The 25,850-nt window shown below is 37.3% G+C and overlaps 1 protein-coding gene across 4 annotated transcripts in view; it reads left to right on the top strand.

The window, feature by feature from the left end:
* Positions 1-1,351: 1,351 nt before the first annotated feature.
* Positions 1,352-25,850, top strand: part of EXOC1 (exocyst complex component 1) — a 61,858-nt gene continuing 37,359 nt past the window's right edge. For 2 of the 4 annotated variants that reach the window (XM_045996750.1, XM_045996730.1), the window contains exons 1-9: positions 1,352-1,479; positions 4,873-5,006; positions 11,260-11,390; positions 14,663-14,822; positions 17,976-17,996; positions 19,583-19,770; positions 21,940-22,167; positions 22,377-22,509; positions 23,151-23,260. In XM_045996750.1, coding sequence (XP_045852706.1) covers positions 4,883-5,006; positions 11,260-11,390; positions 14,663-14,822; positions 17,976-17,996; positions 19,583-19,770; positions 21,940-22,167; positions 22,377-22,509; positions 23,151-23,260 — 1,095 coding nt within the window. In that variant the 5' untranslated portion in view covers positions 1,352-1,479; positions 4,873-4,882. The remainder of the gene's footprint in view (positions 1,480-4,872; positions 5,007-11,259; positions 11,391-14,662; positions 14,823-17,975; positions 17,997-19,582; positions 19,771-21,939; positions 22,168-22,376; positions 22,510-23,150; positions 23,261-25,850) is intronic. The other 2 variants (XM_045996757.1, XM_045996740.1) reach the window with 1 other exon arrangement.

Genomic DNA, 25,850 nt, shown 5'->3' with positions numbered 1-25,850 from the left:
AATTATATATTCAGATAAACACTGAAAGATGCTTTACACAGCTTATCTTTTTCTTTCTTTTTTTAAAAATATTTTATTTATTTATTTGACAGAGATCACAGGTAGGCAGAGGAAGCAGTCAGAGAGAGGGGGGAGCAGGCTCCCTGCTGAGCAGAAAACCCAATGCGGTGCTCGATCCCAGAACCCTGGAATCATGACCTGATCCAAAGGCAGAGGCTTTAACCCACTGAGCCACCCAGGGGCCCCTATCTTTCTCTTTCTCAGTGACTCCAACCCTGAGAGAATTAGTCCCTTCTTCTTTTACAGTCCCATGGTAGTCTCTTTTGGATTTACCTCACCAAACTATAATTTATCCATGTGTTTCATTCTGTTTCCCCAAATAGAGTGTGCCCTCTTTTTGAATGGAAACCCTGCCCTTGTATCTCTAGCACCTGACACAATGCCTGGTATAGAGATGGCACTGTTTGTTCAAATAAATTGAATGCACACATAAATGGATCCCTGCAGAACGCCTGACTGTATTGAGCAGGACCAAAGAAGTCACACCTTTGAATTCCCAGCACAATTATCTCACCTGCACATCTCTTTGGTCTCTTATTTTGTATCTTATTTTATATGTATTTGCACCTACCAACCTGTGAATTTGTCAGCATAGGATTCACGTCTGAATCACCTCTGCACCTGGGTCAAGGTGCCTGGCATAAAACCAGGGTCAGGAATATGAATATGAATTATCTGCCTGCAACAGCAACCTCGGCATCATCTGTGCTTCTCAAACTTAAATGTGCATAGGGCTCATTTTGTTAAGATGCAGATTCGGATTCAATAGATCTGAAGTGAGTCGGAGAGTCCGCAGTATCTAAAAAAACTTCAGCTGATGCCCAAGCAGCTGGTCTGTGGACCACACTTTGACCGTCAAGGTCACTACATCAATTGTTCTCGACTGTAGTTGCATTTTAGGATCTCCCCGGAAGATACTGAGAGTACTGAAGTCTGAGTCCCGCCCCTCAGAAGTTTTGATTTAAGCCATTTAAACTCCCCATGTTGCAAGTAGCAAGGACCTCGGGTTAACAGACCTTTACATATACAAAAAAATAAAACACTTAATCGGATAGCTTCCTAAATGAAATTGCGGGAAATATCTGAATAAATAACTCTTCTAAAGAAAATAATAGCACGCAACACCAAGTTGCCGGGAGCCAAGGCGGTCTCCTGGCGACAGAGGCCCCGCCCTTGCCTATCCTTGACACGCCCCTCCAGCGAGACAGCTACCGCTTTGCCACGCCCATCACCGCCTCTCCTTCCTTTTCAACGGGGTCGACTTCCGGCGTGGGGTTTGTCACGTGCCCGGAAATGGGAAGTGGTGGCGGAACGGCTCAAGTGACGGGTTCATGCCAGTAGCAGTGGCCGTTGAGGCCCTGTCCGGTCTCTCTCTTGGAGGACCCGCCTTGGCACGGCCGGGCTCGGTCGGGCCTTGCGGTAAGCCTTGGGCCGTGGCTGCCCAGTAGTTCCGGCGGCGGTGGACAGATTAGCAGACAGGCGGTGCCCGGGTCTGAGGCGGCGCTTCAGTCCCGCTGCTGGCTCCTCGTCCAGGGTCGGGTACCTGTCTCTCCGCGGTCTGGCCTCCCTTCCTTTCCCCCCATGTCTGGGTGAGGCGCAGAGTCCGCTAGGAGCATCCGCCAACTCCTCGTTGTCCTGGGGGCTGGGAAAGCAATTCTCACACATCCCTTCCCTGTTTCACCCATAAGAACCATATTTCATTTGTGCAAAATGGCCCTGATCATTCGCTCTTTGGCGTGGACCAGGAGAAAAGGACGTGACAGTGCCTTCTTCTTTGTCCAAACCCACATTTTCTTCTAGATCTCTGAAGCGCATTCTCCTGTCTCTGTGCTCAGTTTTCTCTTCTGGATGACAGTGCTTCCCTTGCTGAGTTGCCTCGATAGCATACAGGGCCCAGCCCACGCGGACACTCAGATCGACAAGCTCTTTGTCACGCAGTGTAACGGCCCAGCTTATTTTAAGGAAACAAGAACCAGTACAGAGAACAGTGGCTATTTCTGGAACGTGGCCAGACATGGATTCTTAAACTTGAAAAATAGTTTTACTCGAAGATCTCTAGTGATTTATTCACTGACTTACCCAAAAGTACTCCAAAGGCTCGACCCTTAGAATGTAAATGCCACTGGGGCACGATGTTCTTGTCTTCCTGAACATGTCTGTCATATTCACCTGTAACATAGAACAGTGCTTGGCACTTAGTAGGCGTCAGTATTTGCTGAATGAAAAAGGGTGGCATAGTGCTTTCCCTTATGCCTAACTCCTTTATGAGGTATAACCAGTCCCCTCTTGCTTTACACGTCCCATGCACTCGTTGTTGCTTTTGACCAAAGAGGGACTGTGTGGTAAAGGTTGGCCACTGTTACTCATTTGACCAGTTTTTACTATTCAGTTCAGGTTATCTCAAGAGGTATTTGCTGAGTACCTGCTAAGCAAGAACACAGAACAATGCCGGAGCACTTTCTCCTCTCTTTCTCTCTCTTTCAAGAGCATTTTGAGATCTACAAAGCTTATGGTCTCATGAATCAATTGGACAGCAAGTGCATGATTATTTAGTAAATACAGAAAGTGCTCTAGCAATTGAGAGGAGAGATCAGTTTGGATTAAAGTCATTATTGAATCCATTCACATAAACCATGCAGTGTAATTGGGGTTTAGATGGATGATATTCCCTGCTTGGAAAAGCACTAAGCAGAGATGGAAAGACTGCGCTTGGATCAGAGGAGGGCTTGGACCGGAAGATCTGTATTTGGGAACCTTGGGAAAACATTGAGCAGGGGCATGCTGTGATGAAAGCTATGTTTTAATATTATTTGTTTATACAGGCTTTGGGGATTGTGGGAACTTGCAGAGAGATAACCAGATACTGAAGTGTTAAACGGATATAGGTGATGTGAACCTGGGTTAGTGTGGTAGCAGTAGGAACAGAGAGGAAGGGTAAGCTATATGTAGATGAGGGGAAATCAGCAGAACATGGCCGCAGATTTCATGTTGACAAAGGAGAATCAGATACGACAGATTTTGAACTGAGACATTCACTTACAGATGTGAGAGTTGGAAAAGGGAAATCAGGGAAACTATTGTTGTCATGTCATTTGGTGCTCTCGTTTTTGCTTAATTTTGAAATGCCTGTTGTGTCTTTGCCAAGATCTAGGAATATGAAGATGAATAAGATAGAGTCCTTTCCTACAAAGAGCTATTTTTAATGGGAGAAAGAATACAACTAACTGGAAAACAGGGTTTGTGTTATGTTAGCAGAGTAGAGGTGAAATGTTTGAGAAGTATAAAATGATGATTCTTTTTATGCGTGTGACTACCTCACAGAAGAGTTGATATTTTAGTGGGATCTTGAAGAATGAGTTGGAACTTCGGGGGGGCCGGCAGGGGGAGAATTCCAGGAAAAGGAAATTGCATGAACCAAGCCCAGAGATAGAGGGGAAAAAGTGGCCATTACCCAGAATTAATTTCCTAAGCAAGTTCACATGTGTGAAATGCCACACATTTGCATTGGAAAATAGTAGTATATATATACATAAATATATATATTTAAAAATAAAGTTGAAAAGAGATTTTTAAAAATATTTAACCTAAGTTGATATTTGAAAAAAGGCATTGAATTTAGTGAGAAAAAAGAGGTAAGTGGAAACCTTTTGCTTTATAATAGCTTTATTGAGATATAATTCATATGCTATAAAATTCATCCTCTCAAGTGTATAATTCAGTAGTCTTATTGTATTTATAAGGTTATATAACCATTACTACTATCTAATTCAAGGACATTTTCATCACCCCAAAAGAAACCCCATACGCATTACCAGTCCTTCTTGCTCCTTAACCCTGGCATCTGTAGATCATTTTGTCTTTATGGATTTGTCTAGTCTGGACATTTCGTGTAAGCAGAATCTTAAAATATGTGGTCTTTTAACTGGCTTCTTTCACTTAGCATAATATTTTCAAGTTTCATCAGTGCTGTAGCATGTATCAGTACTTCGTTCCTTTTTATGGCCAAATAATATTCCACTGTGTAGATATACTTCATGTTGTTGTATCGGTTCGTTAATTAGGGGGTATCTGAGTTGTTTCTACTTTTCTGGCTGTTGGGAATAATGCTGCTAGGAACATTCATGTACAAGTTTTTGTGTGGACATATATTTTCAGTTCGCTTGAGTATATACCTAGGAATGGAATTGGTGGGTCATATGGTAATTTCATATTTAACCTTTTGAGGAACTGCCAAACAGTTTTTCCAAAGTGGCTGCACCATTTTACAATCACCAACAATGTATGAAAGAGTTCTTTTTCTCTACATCTTTACCAACACTTGTCTTTTTATTTTAGCCATTCTAGTGGGTGTAAAGTGGTAGTTAGCACGTTTGGTTTTGGTTTGCATGAGCATCTTTTCATGTGCTTATTGGCCATTTGTATATTTTCTTTGAAGAAATGTCTAATCAGATCCTTTGCTCAGTTTTTAATTGGGTTATTTGGTTTTTTATTTTTGAGTTGTAAGAGCCCCTAATATAGGAAATTTATATTTTAAGATTAAGCATAGGTTTTTTTTTTTCCTTAAAAATTTTTTTTGTTATCATATTTGGGTAGCACTCCAAAGATTATGGAATTTGATAATGCTGGTTCTCTAATTTCTTTTCCAACCGTAACGACTTTTTATTTTTATGATGTTGGTATGTTGATGTATGAAATCATTCTTCCTATGCTTACTAGCCATAAATAAGATAATTTTTTAAATCATAAATGGAACAATATGAGATAGAATGATTTCGAGAATGAGCTTAATATCTATACTCTCGATTTTTTCAGCTGATTAAAAATGACGGCAATCAAGCATGCATTACAGAGAGACATTTTTACACCAAATGATGAACGCCTGCTGAGTATTGTCAATGTCTGCAAAGCAGGGAAAAAGAAAAAGAACTGTTTTTTGTGTGCCACAGGTAGGTATTTAGTAAGAAAAAGCTCTTGTTTGGCATTCTTTTATTACCCAGACTTTTCCCCCTTGTTTTTAATATTCTCATTGTCTCAGGGTATCTGGATGGCTCAGTCAGTTAAGCATCTGCCTTCAGCTCAGGTCTGATCTCAGGGTTCTGGGATCGAGTCCCGCATTGGGCTCCTTGCTCAGCAGGGAGCCTGCTTCTCCCTCTGCCTGTCGCTCCCCCTGCTTGTGCTCTCTCTCTCTCTGACAAAATAAATAATATGTACAAAATATACAAAATACAAAATATACAAATACAAAAATATATGTATATTCTCGGGGCACCTGGGTGGCTCAGTGATTAAAGCCTCTGCCTTTGGCTCAGGTCATGATCCCAGGGTCCTGTGATGGAGCCCTGCATCGGGCTCTCTGCTCAGCGGGGAGCCTGCTTCCTCCTCTCTCTCTCTGCCTGCTTGTGGTGTCTCTCTCTGTCAAATAAATAAACAAAATCTTAAAAATATATGTATATATATATATATATATGTATACGTATATTGTCATTGTCTCTATAATTGGAAAAACTGTTGAGCCAACAAATTCATTTTTAAAATTGTCTTTAATTAAATTTTGAGTAGGTACAACAGAATCTATATCATATATACAAGGTGCAAAGACTAACCATACAGGGAACACTCATGTGCTTGCCACCCAGTGTAAGAAGAATATTACCATTACCTTTGAAGTGTCCCATGTGCCCTTCCCTAATCCCATTCTCTTCCCTCACTCATTAAGAGGTAACTAGTATCCTGAATTTTGGTTCAATCTTTCCTTGCTTTTCTTTATCATTTTACTATATTTGTTTATAGTCTCAAATAACATATTGTTTAGTTTTGCATGTCTTTGAAATTTACGTGAATTGAATCATAGTGCATGTATCCTATTCTGACTTTTTCCACTCAACATTATGTTCGTGTTCATGAGTTTAATTTCTGTTTCTTCATATAGCAATAATTCTTTCATTTTCACTCCTATGGAGTGTTCTACCATGTGAGAGTAGCAATTTACTTACGCATCCCACTAATGAAGAACATTAGGTTTCTTTTCAGGTTTTACTGTTCAGACAGCACTTCTATGAACATGATTGTCCATGTGTCCTCGTGTATACAGGCAAGAATTTTCTAGGGTTGATACTAAATGTAAAATTGCTGGGTCATAGGCATGTAAGTGTTCAACACTACTCTAATACCAAATTATTTTCAAAAGTAATTACACTGGTTTTCAAGCCCACAAGCAGTGTGTGTTTGGAGTTCTTTCTCTACATCCTAGTGAAAAGTTGGTTTTGACACTTGGTTTTGACAGGCTTAATTGATTCCAAGCTGGTGGAAACAGTATGTAAAATAGTACTCATTGTAGTTTTAAATTTCATTTCCAAAAAAAAAAAAAAAATTTCTTTTCCCTACTAATGGTGAAATTAAGCATCTTTTCATGACTTTATTGGCCATTTGGTTTCCTTGTCTTAGAAATTTGCTTTAAAGCCTTCTGCTCATTTCTCTATTGTGTTGGTTGTCCTTTACTGATTTGTACAAGTTCTATATATTTACTAATCCTGTGTTGGTTATATGTATCCCAGTATGTGGCTTGTGTATTAGCTTTTTGATACTTTTTAAATGAAATTTCTAATTCTAATGAGATCTCATTAATCAGTCTGGTCCTTTATGGCTTCCACTTTATCTTATTTAGGATATGTTCCCTAGAAGGGCACCTCTTGGTTGGCTGAGCATTTGACTCTTGATCTCAGCTCAGGTCTTGACCTCAGGGTCATGAGTTCAAGCCCCACATTGGGCTCCATGCTGGGTGTGGAGCCAAATTAAAAAAAAAAAAAAGAAAAAGATAAACTTCCCTGGAGTAGCAAAAGTATTCTCCTATACTGTGTTCTTAAAGTTTTATAAATTTGCCATTCACCATTCACATTCTGATATTTAATTTACCTGTTTCCATGTTTGTAGTGATGAATATAAGTGTGCCTGTTTCTGGGTACTCTCCTGTATCTGGTTTTTATTATGTCTTGTTTTGATTCTTCATTCTTCTACCTAAATTTTAGAATCCACTTAGCAACTGGCAGATTTTGTTTGGATTTTAATTGGAATTGTTTTAAATATGTAGTTCAGTTCAAAGAGAACTTGTATTTTCATGATATTGAGTCTTCTTGTCCATGGATATGGTATAGTTCTCCATTTACCTTGGTCTTCTTTAATGCCTTTCAGTAAGTTTTACAGTTTTGGGGCGCCTGGGTGGCTCAGTGGGTTAAAGTCTCTGCCTTCGGCTCGGGTCATAATCGAGCCCCAATTCGGGCTCTCTGCTCAGCAGGGAGCCTGCTTCCTCCTCTCTCTCTGCCTGCCTCTCTGCCTATTAAATATTAAATATTAAACAAAATAAAAATTTAAAAAATAAGTTTTATATTTTTATTTTTTTTAAGATTTTATTTATTTATTTGATAGACAGAGATCACAAGTAGGCAGAGAGGCAGGCAGAGAGAGAGGAGGAAGCAGGCTCCCCACTGAGCAGAGAGCCCAGTGCGGGCTCTCTGCTAGGACCCTGGGATCATGACCTGAGCCGAAGGCAGAGGCTTTAACCCACTGAGCCACCCAGGCGCCCAGTTTTATAGTTTTAAAGGCTTTCAATAATTTTGCACATAGGCTGTATTTATTCCTAGATTTTTTGATACTATCATAAAAGGTTATTAGCACTAATATATCTTAAAGACTTTAATTTTTTTTAAAGATTTGTTTGTTTATTTATTTGTCAGAGAGAGAGAGAGCATGCACACAAGCAGGGGGAGCAGCAGGCAGAGCAGGCAGGGGGAGAAGCAGGCTCCCAGTTGAGCAAGGAGCCCAAGGTGGGACTCAATCCCAGGACCCTGGGATCATGACCTGAGCCAAAGGCAGATGCTTAACCCAACTGAGCCACCCAGGCATCCAAGACCTTAATTTCTTAGAGCAGTTTTAGGTTTACAACAAAATTGAGGAAGGAAGTGCACAAATAACCCCTACGCTACATATGTGCAGCCTCCCCCTTTATCAGTACCACTGGCAACAATGGCAACAGTTAGCAAGAATGAACTTACATTGACATATTGTAATCATCCAAAGTCCATAGTTTACCGGTTTACTCTTGGTGGTGTTCATTGTATGGGTTTGGACAAACGTATGATGAAATATATCTACCATTGTAGTATCATACAGAGTATTTTCACTGCCCTAAAAATCCTGTGTGTTCTGCCTTTTTATCTCTCCCCCAACCCCTACCCTTTCAACCACTTTTCTTTTTACTGTTTGCATGGTTTTGCCTTTTCCAGGATGTCATATCATTGAAATCGTACAATATATAGCCTGCTCAGTATGGCTTCTTTCACTTAGTAGTATACATTTACGTTTCCTGCATGCCTTTTTATGACTTGATAGCTCATTTCTTTTTAGCTTTGAATAATATTCCATGCCTGGATGTACCACAGTGTATCCACTCACCTATGGAAGGATATCTCAGCTGTCAGTTGGACAGTTATGAATAAAGCTGCTATAACCACCTGTGTGTGGATTTTTGCATGGACATAAGTTTTCAGCTCCTTTGGATAAATACCAAGGAATGTGGTTGCTGGATCATATGGTGAGAGTATCTTTAGTTTTTTGGTTTTTTTTTTAAAGATTTTATTTATTTATTTGACAGAGAGAAATCACGAGAGAGGCAGGCAGAGAGAGAGGAAGGGCTCTTCGTTGAGCAGAGAGCCCGATGCGGGACTCGATCCCAGGACTCTGAGATCATGACCTGAGCCAAAGACAGCAGCTTAACCCACTGAGCCACCCAGGCACCCGAGAGTATCTTTAGTTTTGTAAGAAATCACCAAACTTTCTACCAAAATGGCTGTATCATTTTGCAACCAGCAATGTTTGAGAGTTCTTGTTGCTCCACATTTTTGCCAGTGTTTGGTGTTGTCATGTTCTGGAATTTGGCTGTACTAATAGGTGTATAGTGGCATCTTGTTTTAATTTTCTTTGCCTTGATAAAATACGGTGTTGAGTATCTGTTCATATGCTGATTTGTTATCCATATACCTTCTTTGGGGAAACATCTGTTAAGGTCTTTGGCCATTTTTTAATCAGGTTTTTTGTTTTCTTATTGTTGAGTTTTAAGAGTCCTATGTATGGGGCACCTGGGTGTTACAGTCAGTTAACGGTCCAACCTGAGTTTAGCTCAGGTTGCAGTCGGAGCCCATGTCAGCTCCGCACTCAGCATTTACTCTGCTAAAGACTCTCTCTTCCTCCGTCCCTCCCCCACCATGTATGCAGGTGCTCTCTCTCAAATAAATCTCAAAAAAAAAAAAAAAGAATCCTTTGTATATTTTGGATAACATTCCTTCATTAGATGTGTCTTTGGCAAATATTTTCTTGCAGTCTGGCTTGTCTTCTAATTCTCTTGATGTTGTCTTTTGCAGAGCAGAAGCTTTTAATTTATTGAACATTAATACATTTTAAAAATCATTTATTAGAATCTGGAAATACAGTTGGCTTTTTATATGGATTTCTATATCAATCCTGCTAGACTTTCTTATTAATTCTGATTATTTGCCCACAGACTCTAAGTAGTGATATTGTCTTCCTTCCTTTATAGTCTTTATATATTTTTTTAAAGATTTTATTTATGTATTTGACAGAGAGAGATCACAAGTAGGTGGAGAGGCAGGCAGAGAGAGGGGGAAGCAGGCTTCCTGCTGAGCAGAGAGCCTGATGCGGGACTCAATCCCAGGACTCTGGGATCATGACCTGAGCTGAAGGCAGAGGCTTTAACCCACTGAGCCACCCAGGCGCCAGTAGTCTTTATATTTTTTATTTATTTCTGTTGCTTTAGTCTGCTGGTTAGGACCATCAATACAGTGTTGATTTCAAAAGGAATGGCTTCACTTTTTAGTATAATTGCTGTTGGGTTTTTTTACAGTGCAAAGGAAGCTCCCTTCTGTTCTTGACTTTTTTTTTCTTTTTGGGTTTTTATTATTGAAGGATGTTCAATTTTATCAAATGCTTTTTCAAATCTTTGAGATTATCGTATACTTCCTTAATTTATTAGTGTGGTGAGTAATTGTATTTGGTTTTTCAAATGATAAATTGAATTCTTGGAGTGACATAACTCAGTCATAATGTACCAGATACCATCAATTATATCATACATTATTTTATGTACCATTTAAAAAGTGCTATGATATTACATCAATTGTTAAGACATACTCTGATTTCAGAGATATTAAGCTGTGGAAAAAAGTGTACATCTCAGAATTGTTGAAATGAAATACTACCTTTTGTATATGCCCTTGGATTAAGTTTGCCGGTGCAGTATTTGTTTGTAGTTATTTGTATATTTGTAGTTGTAAGATTTTTCACCCATGTTCATTAATGACACGGTCATGCAATTTTCTTTTATACACTGTCTTTGTCCTTACAACCAAAGCAATAAAGTAAGTTGGGAGTGTTCCCTTGTTTTCTGTACAGTGCAATGTTATGTATGTTTGGAATGTTTCCTTGGAAAACTTGGCAAAAGATACCAGTAAACCTATGTTTAGTTTTACTAGGTTTTGGGGAAGAGATTTTTCCCTTACTAATTCAATTTCTTTAATACAAAAGATTTTCCGTATTTTCTGTTCTTAAGTCAGTTTTGGTAAGTTACATTTCTTAGAGATTCAACCACTTCATGTAAATTTTTAAATGTACTGGCATTCACTCTTATCCATCCACTATTGTGCTGACAGAGTAATTTTTAGAAACAAATTAGAGCAATTCATTTCCCTAATTTAAGTCCTCTAAGAGCACTCCACAACCTCAGATGAGGACTCTTCGTGATCTGAACTTTCTTCATCTTTTTTTGTAACTTCATTTCCATCCACTTTATTGCATAAACAATCCATATTGAACCACTTAGCACTGTTCTGAAATGGTGTTAGGCTCTTTCAAGCCCCTTGGCTTCACTTAGGTCAGTCATTCTTTAGGACTCATACTGTTCTTTCAAAACTGGTCTGAAGCTTTGCTTCTCAAGGAATCTGTCTCTGACCCTTTTGTCTGATTTAGATGTTCCCTTTGATGCTCTTCGCATTCCTCGGTTGTGGCATATATCGGGAAGTACCATTCCTGTTCTAGTACCATGTACAGGCACCTGACAGCTGTATTTGCAATGAGTGGATGAATGGGTGAAGAATAAGAATATTTCTGATGAAAGTGTGTTTTATTCAACAGTGACAACTGAACGCCCTGTGCAGGTGAAGATGGTCAAAGTCAAGAAATCTGATAAAGGAGATTTCTACAAAAGGCAAATTGCTTGGGCCCTTCGAGACCTTGCTGTGGTAGATGCCAAGGATGCTATTAAAGTATGTTTTTCTTACTGCTTTGACCTGTGTTCAGAAAGTGTCTTTCATTTTCTAACGTAGTACTCTGTCTTCTAAGATGATCTAAACTTCTTGTTTTATAACCCTCTCCTCTACCAACTCACCAAGAATTAGTCTCTTTTTTTTTTTTTTTTTTAAGATTTATTTTTTTGACAGATAGAGATTACAAGTAGGCAGAGAGGCAGGCAGAGAGAGAGAGAGAGGAGTAAGCAGGCTCCCAGCCAAGCAGAGAGCCCGATGCGGGGCTCGATCCCAGGACCCTGGGATCATGACCTGAGCCGAAGGCAGAGGCTTTAACCCGCTGAGCCACCCAGGCGCCCCTCACCAAGAATTAGTCTAAATGTATTATTAAACCTTCCATTCTCCCACTACTAAAATAAATCTGTATGCATGTGGTTTCATTGTTTTTGCTTTTTTTTGAGCTGTAATGTTTGTGTGCAACTTACGTACACTGGAGCAAAATAACTATATATTTTGGTATTTAGGTATATTTAATATAAAATCCACATATTAGTACACATTTGTAAAGTGTTGTGAGTAGTTTTTTTAAAAAGCCTTCATTGTTCTGATAAAACCTAGTTCAGCATCATGTGTAACGCTATAACCAAAGTGAGTCTTCCTTAGTTTGTCTTCACAAATTAATGTAGAATCATCAGCAGAGGCAACCAGGCTGGCCTTTGAGACCATGGTTTCAAATTTGTGGCTCAAGTAAAGGAAGTGATGGTGAGTTACATACCTTTATTTTAAGGAACTTAAAGAATAAGATACAAGAATGTAAATACTATACTTTTCCCTGAAGCCACACTCAAACTTGAAGAAAATTGAATAATGTAGTAATCGTGTTAAAGGACCATGTTTATTTTTGACAAGTCCAGGCTTTTCACAGCAATACCCTTTTTTCAGAGAAATTAAGTAGCGCTCCTCTGGTGAAATTAGGTACTCCTTCCCCGTCAGCCTCTCTCACCCTGCCCCTCACCTTCCTTCTGCAGGAATGTTTTGCATCACACCTCCTTGTGATGGGGCCTATAGCAAGGCTTACAGAAATGTAACTGCAGGTGCCCTTTGACTTAACCCTTCAAGTCTCACACATTCACTTCAAATACACAAAGAAGTAGAAGCTACCTTTGTAGAATAATCCAATAAAATAAAAGTCTCATTTCACCCTTATCCTGGTACAGACCTCTGGGGAACTGAAGGCTGGACAAAATGACAGGCTGTTGAGCTGAGTGTGAAATACTTTTTAAATGAAGCAAAAACAACTTTAGGAGAGCTTTGCATGACTAAAATATGCAATTCAGAATTCAGATTTCTAACAAAGGTGGTGAATGCCTTTCTGGAAGTTTTTTAGGCACACTGGGTTGCAGCTTTATCCCTAAGGGGTACCCAAAACACTTTAATAACTTATTTAAGGGGCGCCTGGGTGGCTCAGTGGATTAAGCCGCTGCCTTCAGCTCAGGTCATGATCTCAGGGTAAGGGGCGCCTGGGTGGCTCAGTGGATTAAGCCACTGCCTTCAGCTCAGGTCATGATCTCAGGGTCCTGGGATCGAGCCCCGCATCGGGCTCTCTGCTACGCAGGGAGCCTGCTTCCTCCTCTCTCTGCCTGTCTCTCTGCGTACTTGTGATCTCTCTCTCTGTCAAATAAATGAATAAAATCTTAAAAAAAAAAATAACTTATTTAATATATTCTGTTACAATGGGAAAAGAGCAAGAGTCGAGACTTTTTTGCTAGGTTTCTATTTAAGAGAAAATACTGTAAGAGCTTTTTAGAAATGTGTCTTTATTAAAGAGGCTTTTTCCTTCAATAGTTTTGCACCTGATAAGCTCACTGACTTGCATAATTCACTAACATTGCTGATGCTTATCTGCATGCTTTCTCAAAGCGGATGCCTCCTGTTGCTGGCTTTCTTAATGGATATTGTTGATTTTTTCATTTTATGTAGGCACCTTGGCGTGTGCACCCTATATATGGATATAAAACATAAAATTTTTATACATAGCCTAACATTAGCCATTTAGTGTCACACATTGATCTGTGTGAGTGTTGCCTCTGGAGCACTCAGCTTCTTTTATGGCATTATGGGAAGTATTCCCAGGGAAGTGATCATTTCCCATCAAGTTTTAGATTAGTTGCCAGTACTCTTAGATTTTTTTTTATAAGTAATACAATTGCCTTTTTATTGGAAATGCAGATTTTTAATCTTCTGATATGTCAGTTCTGCTTATTGAGCTAATTAGTAGTTCCATGCTGCCTTTATGTGGTTGTTGTACCAGGTCAAGTCCTGATCCCTAAATTATCCCCACTCTTCACAGTGGAAGTCTGATAGCATCTTCTTTACCCTGGAGGCAATTATTTACATTCCACCCCCCACACACACAAATGACACTTTGAATGAATCGGATATACTAGTAGCCTTCTGTAGGACAGTAAGAACATTTGAATCTATTTTTAATTCCTTGGATGTGAAGAAGAGCATACATCCGTATGGTTTCATTTTTAGAGAGCAGTCAAGTGATTCTGCATTCAGTGGGAAATATTAGCCTGGTACGAAATCACTGCTGCAGGCTGGCCGAAGAGACAGGGAGCAGACTGCACTTCTCCCACAGGTGGAGCTTCTTGGTCATTGGAAAGAACTTCCAGGCTAGCCAGCATTTTTTTATTTTTGAGGCACCTTTGATCTTCCTCTGCTTGCAGAATTGAAGACAGAATCAGTCCCTTCTTTCACCTCTTTTGTTCTTGGGAACCACACCAGGATGTAGAAAGTATTTCTTTCTCATATGTTATAATTAGAAGATGTATTCTTTACGCAGGAGTTAGTGTCGGATCACAGTTATGAATAATCGTGCATTATCATCAAAGAAGAGGTATAGCTCTAAAACCCCAGAGGCAGTTTGAAAAGAAAAAATAGGTCCACGTCAAAACTGGAGACCATTGTCATCTTATAGACCAGGAAGCCGGGCCACAAAGCTTTTACCTAGACATCCTGTACTTCTACTCATATACCTAAGGGGCATAGGAAGGAAAATACCGAAACACTGTGTTGTTTTTTTTTAATCCAGCTTCTTTTGGGAGGTAAACAAAGTTTTTCCTATAAATTGAATTCCCTGAACTGTTCTCTGTAAGTCACTTAGCTGATGTTCAGTGATGATTTTTTTTTAAAAGAACAACTTCTTTTCATTTTATTGAAATATAGACTTTATAATAATGCAAAAGGGATCTGATCCAAAACGTTATCTTTGTATATTTTTATTTCAGGAAAATCCTGAATTTGATTTACATTTTGAAAAAATATATAAGTGGGTTGCCAGCAGCACTGCTGAAAAGAATGCATTTATTTCATGCATTTGGAAATTGAATCAGCGATATCTCCGGAAGAAAATCGATTTTGTCAATGTTAGCTCACAGCTCTTGGAAGGTAAAGTTAAATAAAAATGCTTATGTGAAATCAGTATATCTGTAAGTGAATATATAATTTGACATTACTCAAAATGATTAGCTTACTGATTTACCTTAAATTGCAAAAGAGTTGAAAAATAATTTTTCTTGTTGTAGAAATGATACTTGCTCATTATAGAAATTGATACATTAAACTAAATAAATAAAAATCACTTACAAACTTAATCTTCAGATAACTGCTGTTGATGTTTTGTTAGACATTCTTCCAGTCTCTTTTCTAAGCACATTTAAAAAACTTTTTTAAAATTCACATTCTGTTTTCTAACATACTTTTTCTTATAATGAGCATTTTTCTTATAATGAACATTTTTCACGTTATTAAATACTTACCCCAACATTATTTTTAGTAGTACCATAGTATTCCATTATATGAATATCTTATTTTATTTAACTAATCATTTATTTTAAAATTTCCAGTCTTTGCTTATTTTAAATAATTTTGACATGAATATTCTTGTAGTTGTATTTTTGTGCAGAGTGTAAGTGTAGTGGTTAAGAACATAACTCGAGTCCAACTGCTTGGTTTCAGATCCTAGCTTTGTCACTTACCAGTTATGCAGCCTTGGATTATTCTGTGTTTCAGTTTTCTTTATCTCAGAAATGTGATAGTTAGTAGTATCCACTCCATAGGTTGTTGTGAGGATTAAATTATTTGATATATGGCAGTGATGAGAATAGTGCCAGGTGTATAATAAGTACTCAACAAATATTAGCTCTTATTATCTTATCAGGATAAAATCTTAGACATGAAGTTAAATAGGATATTTTTGATCAGTATATCTTCAGGGATGTTACTATGGATTATTTTGTGTTACAGGATGAAAACTTATTTATTAAAAATTCACAATGAAATGTTATTCCTTTAAAATTTCTTTCATAAAGACATAAACATTGTAAGAAAATGATTCTGTATGTCTTGTGGATACAATTTGTGTTGTATTCTTTATCTCAAAGAAAGCAGTTGAATCAACAGCTAGTATGCAGACGAATAGAGTTGTTGCTCCTCTTTATTAATAAAAAAAACAGATTTATTCCAAATAATATATGTTAGTAAGAAAAATTAGATTGGTCCTAAGCTGTATATTAGCATTTTAAAATAGGAGCTTCATTCTGTTCAGTTAAAACATCTGAAATAGCCAATATTCAAACATTTTGACCTATAAAAATGGTGTTTCAGATGCTTCAAACTATTTACTCAGCCACTTGCCTCTGTCCTTTCTCTATTCTCTTTTACTTGCTCCTTTTCTGTTTGCCTGTGGATATTTCCCTGAAATACAGTATTCCTTCCCAACACTTAGTAATTAGTAAGCCTGTTATTGGTTTCAGGTTTGATGCTTGAAACTGGCAGAGGCGAGTCCCATCTGTCAGGCCCTGTGCTATTTCCCCTGGTGAAGCCCTTGCATAGCCCTCGGGGTTGCGATCTCACCAACATTAGACCCCAGTGTCTTGTCAATTGAGTATATTGAGGGAATGACCTTAAAGAAATTGATGGTAATTTTTCATGCCTTGAATAGTGGTTTAATTTGTTTTGAACGGCTTTTATTTCATTTATTTACTTTTTTGCCATTTCAGAGTTGAACATTTTATTGAGGGAATGATTGCCGTTCTATCTTTAAATATTGTGTATTTCTAGATGTTATTTATTGCCTATGACGTGTTTTAAACCAATACATTTCATTGAGTCATAGGAAAATACCTGGTTTTTCCCTCATTAAAAAATATTATCTGGTTTCCCTCATTAAGAAATATTACCATAATCGGGGCGCCTGGGTGGCTCAGTGGGTTAAAGCCTCTGCCTTTCGCTCAGGTCATGATCCCAGGGTCCTGGGATCGATCCCCACATCGGGCTCTCTGCTTGGCAGGGAGCCTGCTTCCTCCTCTCTCTCTCTGCCTGCCTCTCTCCCTGCTTGTGATCTCTATCTGTCAAATAAATAGATAAAATCTTTAAAAAAAAAAAAAGAAAGAAAGAAATATTACCATAATCAATAAAAAGACTTGCTGTTTTTTAGAATGAGATGTCTAGCTTTAAAAAAAAAAAAGACATTTAATTGTTTAAGTCCTAAAGCAAAAAATGTAGACATTTTCATGTTTATAAAAGTTGTAAGTTCAGACCAATTTTAGGTGTACTGTGAAGATCCTTAAGGATCTCACTATTAATATCATTTTCCATAAATCAATAACTGTTGCTTTGGTTTAGAGGAGTCCAGAGAATAGTTTTCTTAATGTCTGCAAGTTTATGTTAATGTTTTAATGGATTTTGAAATCATAGCAGTTGATTCCCATTTAGAAAAAAAATAAATGTGTGTAAGCTTTGGGTCATGTTAGAAAACAAGTAAGAAATTATCACCATCTACTTTTAAGAGATAAGTAATCATCCAAGTAATACTTCACTGTGAATGCTAACAGTGGCATCTTTAGTGGTTTTTATTGGTGACAATTGAATGTTTATGCTAGTAAGTAGGGTTTCTCAGCAGAAGGCTTTTAAGGTTTTTAAAGGAGGATTTTTGTTAGGAGTCGAAGTAGAGTCAAGTTTTTGTTTGGCTTTTTCTTTTTCATTCTTATAACCAGATTTTAAAAAAGAAATCTTTGACTCGAATCCTTAAAAGCCAGCTTGAACAGATATCTCATGTGTTGTGTGTGTGTGTTGTTTTTTTTTTAATTATTTCAATCTCGTCCTTTCTAACAGTGTTTTATGACTAACCTATTATGAGGGAGTGTCTGGGTAAAGTTTTGGGGCCTTGAGTGAAAATAACTAGACTAAATGCATGAGTCAGAGCTGACCTAAAAATAATTCTCAGGAAGTGATCTATTTCCCAGTTTTCTCCAAGGACTAGTTGGTGCTGTTTCTTAAAAGAAAGGAAAAAATAGGAAGATAAATGTATTTTTAGTCATTGTCAGAAAAAGAATAAGAGAATTAACTTTGGAAATTTAGTTTCTGAGGATCTTTCCATCTTGTACTTGATTTGGACATTGTCTTTTAAACGTTGATGTACCAGAAGTTCAAATGAAATATGGGTAGTATTTTAAAAATTTTAAACCTGTATACTTTTCTACCCAGCTAATATTCTTTGCTTACTTTCCTCTGCTTTTTTCATACCTTTTTACTCTCCAGAACTGCCTAAAGTTACAGAAGGTGCGTAACACCTTTCCTTTTTTATTCTGTTCCATATATTTTTTATGACTTGCCATTGTTATGTACTGTTGGTTGCATATTTTATGAAATTGTGCATAGGGACAGGTTTATTACCACAAAATCCATATAGTAATAAAATTAATGATAGGATTCATTATTGACTTTCTTTTCTTTTTTTTTTTTTTCCATTTCATTATTGACTTTCAAAGGACTGTTTCATGGAAGAGAAAATACTTCTGAAGCAGTTATGGTCATTTAAAATATTTATTTATTTTAAATATCTGCTTGTGTAAGGAGCTGTATAGTTTGGCTGTCCCTGCCCCCTAGTGGCTAATAAACTGTCAGATGTGACAATTTGACATTTCCACAGTGAGCTAAAATGGACTCCTTCAAAGGACAGGGAGCTAGGTGATACCTGTCTAAAGAACTATTCATATACTGTAATCTGTAATTGCCTGTACCAAGAGTTTTATTCCCCTCTGTTTTTATTCTGGGATATTATCTAAATCTGCCTAATTATCATTCTTAAAAGTAAATCATTCATTACTTTGAGTTAGTTGGTTTTTTCCTAGAACGAATTAACCTATGTCGAGTCATGCAACATGTAAATGTTTCATTTGCTTACAAAATAATGAATATTTAAAGTGTCCAAAGATTGTGATTTAAATCGTGTCCCATTAAGTTTGTGAAAACCAATAACTTTATTTAGAGTTTTAGTTAGGAGATAAAAAAAATTTTTTTTTCACATTACCTCTCCTAACCTCACGCTTTATATAAAATGCCACAAGCTAAGTATATTTTCTCAAAAAATTGAATTGAAAAAAAAAATTGAATTGAAACATTTATCCGCAAACACCTTACATTTGACCTCTTGGTGTTTTGTAAGAAGCATGAAGACCATTTAAATATTTGTAATTTTGAATAGCTGTTGTTGCTGTTGTTACTCAAGACTTACTGAGAAAACTTTTATACCTGATCTTTAGAAATTTTATCAATGCATATGAAAGTGTTTTAAACAAAGAAATGGAAAATTCAGATAATATTTTTAATACCCAAAATAAATTGTGAATACATTTTTCATGTATTTCAACTAAAAGTTATTTGGAGAAAAAAGGACAAAAAATAACCAGGACAAAAAAGAACTGAAGAAAAATGTTATTGGGGAAAAAGAAGGAAAGCAAATTATTTTTTATGTGCCCTAAATCTATAGTCATTGTTTTGTTAGACTAACAACCACCTCAGATAGGAAAAAAAGATGAGGCTGTTCCCACATAGTTTGTTTCTGGTTTTGTATTCATTTTCATAGTTTAAGTATGTTTTGGGGAATTGTTATAAAGCCTGTTTTAACACTTAAAAGTGAGTGAATTAGACTGCATGCTTTGTGTTTGTTAAAATAAATGTTACAGTAAAAATTATATTAATGTTTGCAGTTTTTCATAAAAATAAGGTTTTTTAAATATTCTGAATCATTCTTTCCTATTTTCCAGCCACTAAATGTGACCTGTGCTTATAACTGACTATAAGTACCATGTTATTGTCCTTCCTCCTTTTTTACTACTTTATTTTTAATTTTTACCCCCTTTAAGAGTCTGTTCCAAGTGGAGAAAATCAGAGTGTGACAGGAGGTGATGAAGAGGTAGTAGATGTATACCAAGAATTAAATGCAAGAGAAGAGCAGGATATTGAAATAATGATGGAAGGCTGTGAATGTGCAATCTCTAATGCTGAGGCCTTTGCAGAAAGGTTGTCCAGAGAGCTGCAGGTGCTGGATGGGGTAAGACCTTTTGATAATCTGTAAATGACTGAAATGTAGTGGATTGAGAAGACCAGCGATGTGCAGATTTTACTTCCTCAGCACCTGAGCCTTTACAGTGTGATTGTTGCCATCTCTCTCCATAAGCACATTACCAGATGCCTTATCTTCCACTGCTCTTGTTCAAAAGACAGAACCATTCCTGTTAATCAGGCCAGCGAAGGCAGTTGGCTGAGGTTGGGGATTTGGGGAGGTTCTTGACACAAAGTGATGGGAAAAAGTAGCCAACCACAAACCAACTGGGGGTCACCTCCCCCAGCCTCTGAAATACCGCAGAATAGTTCAGTGCAAAAGAATAGCGTTTTTTTGTTTTGAAAAAAAAAAAAAAAAAAGTACAAATTAGAAATAGAAAAATTAGTTTGAAATAAGTGAATCGTGTACCCAAATGGAGCAGAATACGTATAGTGAAAACAAGGAGCCAGGGGAAAAGGATGTTTGGCTCTCCTGCTAAAATGTTTTGGGATAGCTCTTTTTAATTTGTGTGCACAGTTTCTGAGTTTATAAACTAAAGCACATCTTTAGAAAGTAAAAAGCTAAAAGACAGCTAAAAATAACACCACTAATGTCAGTAAAGTCCAGAAAAAGAACGTGTTTTTTGTTTTGTTTAGACAAAGTAAGCATTTAAGAAAAACCTCAAATTTGAGAGGCAGGGAGGGGGGTTGTGGGGGGGTAGGGAAGGAAAAAATGAAACAAGAGGGGATCAGGAGAGAGACAAACCGTAAGAGACTCTTAATCTCACAAAACAAACTGAGGGTTTGTTGGGGTTGCTGGGGGATGGAGGGGTTGCTGGGGGATGGGGGTAGGGATAGGGTGGTTGGGTTGTGGACATTGGGTAGGATATATGTGCTATGTTGAGTGCTGTGAATTGTGTAAAAGTGATGATTCAGAGACCTGTACCCCTGGGGCAAATAATACATTATATGTTAATAAAAATAATTTTTTTTAAAACCCTCAGAGAATGAAGAATATTTTAAACACTTAAAGAATTTTGGCATATTATACATGAAAGGTGCAGAATTTATGAGGTTGAACTCAGGCCCCGAGATTACACAAATAGTGCAAGTTTACAAGTTTATAAAACTCACCGGAAGCTAAGCCTAGAAGAAACTTAAAGACGTTACAGTAGAAATTGTCCTGGACAAGGTCAAGCCCCGGGTCTGCTTCTTGAGAGATCTGTTCAGTGGCCCAGAGCCCTGCTGACTCTTGCAGTTGGGTTGCACTCACAGTTGAGTTATTATGAACAGCATATAAAATATGTGTGAAATTACAGTACCTACTGTCCAGTGAAATTCTTTTCATTCCTAGTCCAAGTTTTTTCCTCATACCCCATTACCTGCCTTCTTAGTGTGGCTTAGTGGTTTATAATTTCTTTTCTAATAAATATTGCATGTATGTTACAAGTTATCACATTGCTTCCCAGTTTTACCTTGGATTTGACAGCTTCCGTATTTCAGGAAATTTAGAATCAATAGTCAGAATCACTTAGAAAACAATGCTAAGGGGATGGTGGTTTGTTCCTGCTTTGCCTGGAAAAAAAAAAAAAAAACGTACAGTAGTTGCAAATGAAAGAGAAAAGAAAGAAGACAATAGAAGAAGCTCTCTTATGGATATATAGTCTGTGGCCATATGGTCTTATGGTAATGGCTCTTCCACATCATGTAAGTACCAATTATGCTACAGCTTTAAGTTAGTTCAGTGTATCCTTCAAAGACTGATATACCACTGCTCCCCTCTTGATTAAAGTATTACACAGGTGATTAGGCATATTTTTTTTAGCATTTTATAACAATGTTAAGAAGTATAGAAGATTTTTATAGCTGGTAGAATTGGAAATATCAGAAATGGGAAATATCGACACTGATGATACACTGTGGGGCAAAACCCTACTTGTACGGTTTGGGGAAATATGAAATACTGAGGCATGGTCCCTAACCTTGATAGAGAGGCAAGTGTATCTGAAATACTGTGTAAAAAGGGAACATAAACATAGAGTGATAAACTAAAAGAAATGTATAGATGCATACCAATCTTTGTTACTCAGCTGTCAAAGGTATTTTGCAATATTTTATCTTACACTTCTTTTATCCATTTAAATAATGGGAAGAGTTACTTTTGTTTTTCAATTTGTAGGCCAACATCCAATCAATCATGGCCTCTGAAAAGCAAGTGAACATACTGATGAAGTTGTTGGATGAGGCTCTAAAGGAGGTAGATCAGATTGAGTTGAAACTGAGCAGCTACGAGGAAATGCTCCAAAGTGTGAAAGAACAAATGGATCAGATCTCAGAAAGCAACCACCTAATTCATCTGAGTAACACTAATAATGTAAAGCTCCTGTCTGAAATAGAGTTTCTTGTGGTAAGTATGTTGGTAAATTGCTCCCACCAACAAAAACTAAAAAGAGATAATCTATTATATAAAACCCATTTGTAAACATTTCCTAAATTCCTTATGAGGGTAAGATTTAAAATAATTCTAATACCTTGTGATAGGATTGAGTAGCATCTTACCTGTAAATTTCCCAAAATTAAATAAATGTAAATGGTATATTTATATGTAAATTCCAGAACCACATGGACTTGGCCAAAGGTCATATAAAGGCCCTTCAAGAAGGAGATCTCTCCTCTTCTAGAGGCATTGAGGCCTGCACCAATGCTGCTGATGCCCTTTTGCAGTGCATGAATGTAGCTCTTCGTCCAGGTATGTTCATTAGAAATAGTAAAATCTGACCAAGAATCTGAGACTAAGCCTATAACATGGTATAAAGCTTTTAACAGGAAATACATAGTGCAAGAGGTATAGGGGACTGTAGCATTAGCGCCTCAAACCAGTTGCACATCTTTCCAAACATGTTTCTGTTGGCACTAGGAACTTTTTCCTTTTCGTTTCTGTGATTGATCATCAGTGATTCTAGTCAACACCATGATTTTTCTTTAATACTGTCTACAGAACCTAGCACAGAGTCGATGCTTTGATTAGACCAGAGAGCAGGAGGTTTTGTTAGGCCAGTGGCTCCAAAACTTGTTTGCTCAGAATCATGGAGAGGCTTTGTTAAAACAATTTTTGCCTGGCCCCAGTCCCAGATTCAGTAGGTCTGGGCCAAAGCTCCAGTATCCCAATTTCCAGCAGTTCCCAGACAATGCTGAGGCAGGACCACACTTGGAGAACCACTGTGCTATATTTTCTCCTCTTTTTACCTTCCTTTTATAAAGCAAACGAATAAACCAGTAAAACTTGGGGTTCTTCAAAACAGCAATATGGAGACTGTTATAAATGTATTCATTGAAGAGCAGAGAAGTCTTTTTATGTCTTAAATCAGTCAAGAAATGTTCTGGTTTCAGGCCACAACATGCTCCAGGCAGTCAAACAGCAGCAGCAGCGTTTCAGTGATTTGCGCGAGCAGTTTGCCCGGAGACTGGCCAGTCACCTCAACAATGTTTTTGTTCAACAGGTAATTTTATTTCATTAATAACACTGACATGTTTCTATTAGCTTTTATATATATATTTCCACAGAAATTGTAATGTATTTAATTGAGATCACAGTATATTCTTTCACATGTTTATTCAATTTTGAGATTTTTAAATAAGATTTTTTTTTAAGTATTTGCTCATAGGTGTATGTTGGGCCTCAGCTGTCTCAGGTAGACAGTCTAGTTCCTTTCAACTGAAACTTTCTGATTCTAGAAATCAGATAAATAACTCTGCCTACTTGTTACGTATACTATTTATATGTTCTTATTTATGAAAGTAAGCCCAAACTTGTTACATGTTTGCTGCTTAACCTGTTTTATTTTCCAATATTTTGAGGTGAGAACCAGGACTTGACTCAGGGGTTTTTAATGTTTCATTGGCTGTATGTATTTTTATATGGGAGAAAACTGACTATAGCCGAGTTGTAAATTCCATTTGATTTACTTTTATATGAACCCTTTGTCTACATTTTTATATGGAAAAGGAGGTTATAATTAAGGTTGTGGCAATAATATTAATATAAATAATATTAAGAGTACCTTAAAAGGATTTGAATAGAAGGCATTTTAATCTGGCATAATAAATTAGGTTTCTTGTGTTTTTCATTTCTTATTAGGGGTATTGGACAAAAAAAGTTGAGAGAAATTTTGTTCATCAAGAAATGCTGTCTGAAACATTTCACTTTACAGTATTCTGAAACAATTGTATTCACTATATTTTATTTCTGATTAGTTTACTCAGGCCCTCCTTCAGCTCTATAACAGGTCCTACTTTCTTTCGGTGCCTGTGAGTACATCAAATTTGGCTCAAGCTTCTCTGATTCTTTTTTTTTTTTTTTTCTGTAAAGTTTGCTAAACTTAAAAGCAGCAGAATCTTTATAGATTATAACTTTACTGACTTAAGCTGCCTGTTAACCATATTTATAGCAGTTTTTTAATATCCCATAGCAAAAAGTTTATTTTGGCCAGAAAGGCATTTCATCTCCTTCTGCTTGCCTCTCCTCCTGTCATTCTTTCACTCACTGACTCCTTTATATATTTAGAAACCTTTTACCAAAAAAAAAAAAAAAAAGAAAGAAAGAAACCTTTTTCCGGGTGACTGGGATACACACCAGACATTTACTTGGGATAAGTGAAAGGCCAATCCTGTTCTCAAATGACTCACAATCTAAGGGAAGGAGGTAGATAACTTAGGAAGGATAAATGTTATCATAGTGGTCACACATGCGAGCATAGAGGAAGACCGTCTAGCTAAGGGTACGAGGGAAACATTGGGGAAGACTCTTAACGTTTCACTTGACCTGAAAAGTATCAAGAAAAAAGTAAATCTAAAAGTCACACAAGAAATACTAATCACATTTTTCTTACATTAGTATTTTAATCTTTATTTCTGCCCAATTCCGTAGTTTTTAAAAATGACATCATTGATAGGGATGTTATCCACATTTGTAGATGGCATTGGAAATGTTGGAATGTTGGAATGTTACTGTAGGTCAACAGTAGTCCTTTCTGCACCCTTCATTGTTTGTTGTAACATGCAGTTAATTTATGATTTTGCTTCCCTGCCTTATAAACTAATGGCTTTGTTTACTATGAATGCTTCGGGTTCTGAAAATCTAATATGTATTGTAACATGTGAGTGATGCATAACAACCAGAATGTTGTTAACGACCTAGAATGTGCTGAAGAAAGTGGAGGAGGGTGTCTCAAGTACAGAAAATAGATTTTTCTGTGTGTCGAATTAAGTGCATCAAGCCACCTAGCAAAAACGTTCGGAAACATGGGCATTTCTATTCCCAGTTGTGGAACAAATGAGCTGGGAAAAGTTGATTACCATATTATAGTGCATCTCTTTGTCAGTTAGCAGATTTTCATTGTGTGCCTCTTAGATACTTGTCACCATATGTAAGAATAAGAAATGCCTCCTACACTCCAGATGCTTCTAAGGAGGCATTAAGACTAATGTACTTAAAGCTCTACAGCAATGCATATATGAAATTGTTAATTGTATGACTATGTATACATAGTTTATGTATATATATGTACAAGTGCTAAAATGTTTTAATATAAGTGAGTTTACAGAAAATTTAGGTAGTCAAGTATGGCATCATGGATAAGATAAGAAGACTTGAACAGAGTCTGCAATGCGGGTTTTGTCAAATGTGTCTATATTACGCATCTATGACTACCGTACAGAAGACTACAGTGGAAATAATCTGTTGATCACAACCTAACAGTAATTTAAGAGCACTGATCCCCAGTCTTTAAAATTCACACATCAGTAAAATTAAAAGAAATAAAATTTGGAGACTTACTAAGTCACCAATTTTCTTTTTAAAGATTTTATTTATTAGAGAGAGAGCGAGAGAGGGAACACAAGCAGGGACAGAGGAAGAGGGAGAAGCAGGCTTCCTGCTGAGCCAGGAGCCTGATGCAGGGCGCGACCCCAGGACCCTGAGATCATGGCCTGAGCCGAAGGCAGACACTTAACAACTAAGCTCCCAGGCCCCCCTAAGTCACCAGTTTTTTATTTTACCAAGTAAAAACTTTTAAAAAGAAATCCTGCCAT

This window comes from Meles meles, chromosome 2, assembly GCF_922984935.1.
Source record: "Meles meles chromosome 2, mMelMel3.1 paternal haplotype, whole genome shotgun sequence".
In the NCBI taxonomy this organism is placed as follows: domain Eukaryota; kingdom Metazoa; phylum Chordata; class Mammalia; order Carnivora; family Mustelidae; genus Meles; species Meles meles.
Note: the sequence above shows the minus strand (reverse complement) of the source record. Positions and strands in the feature narration are given on the sequence as shown.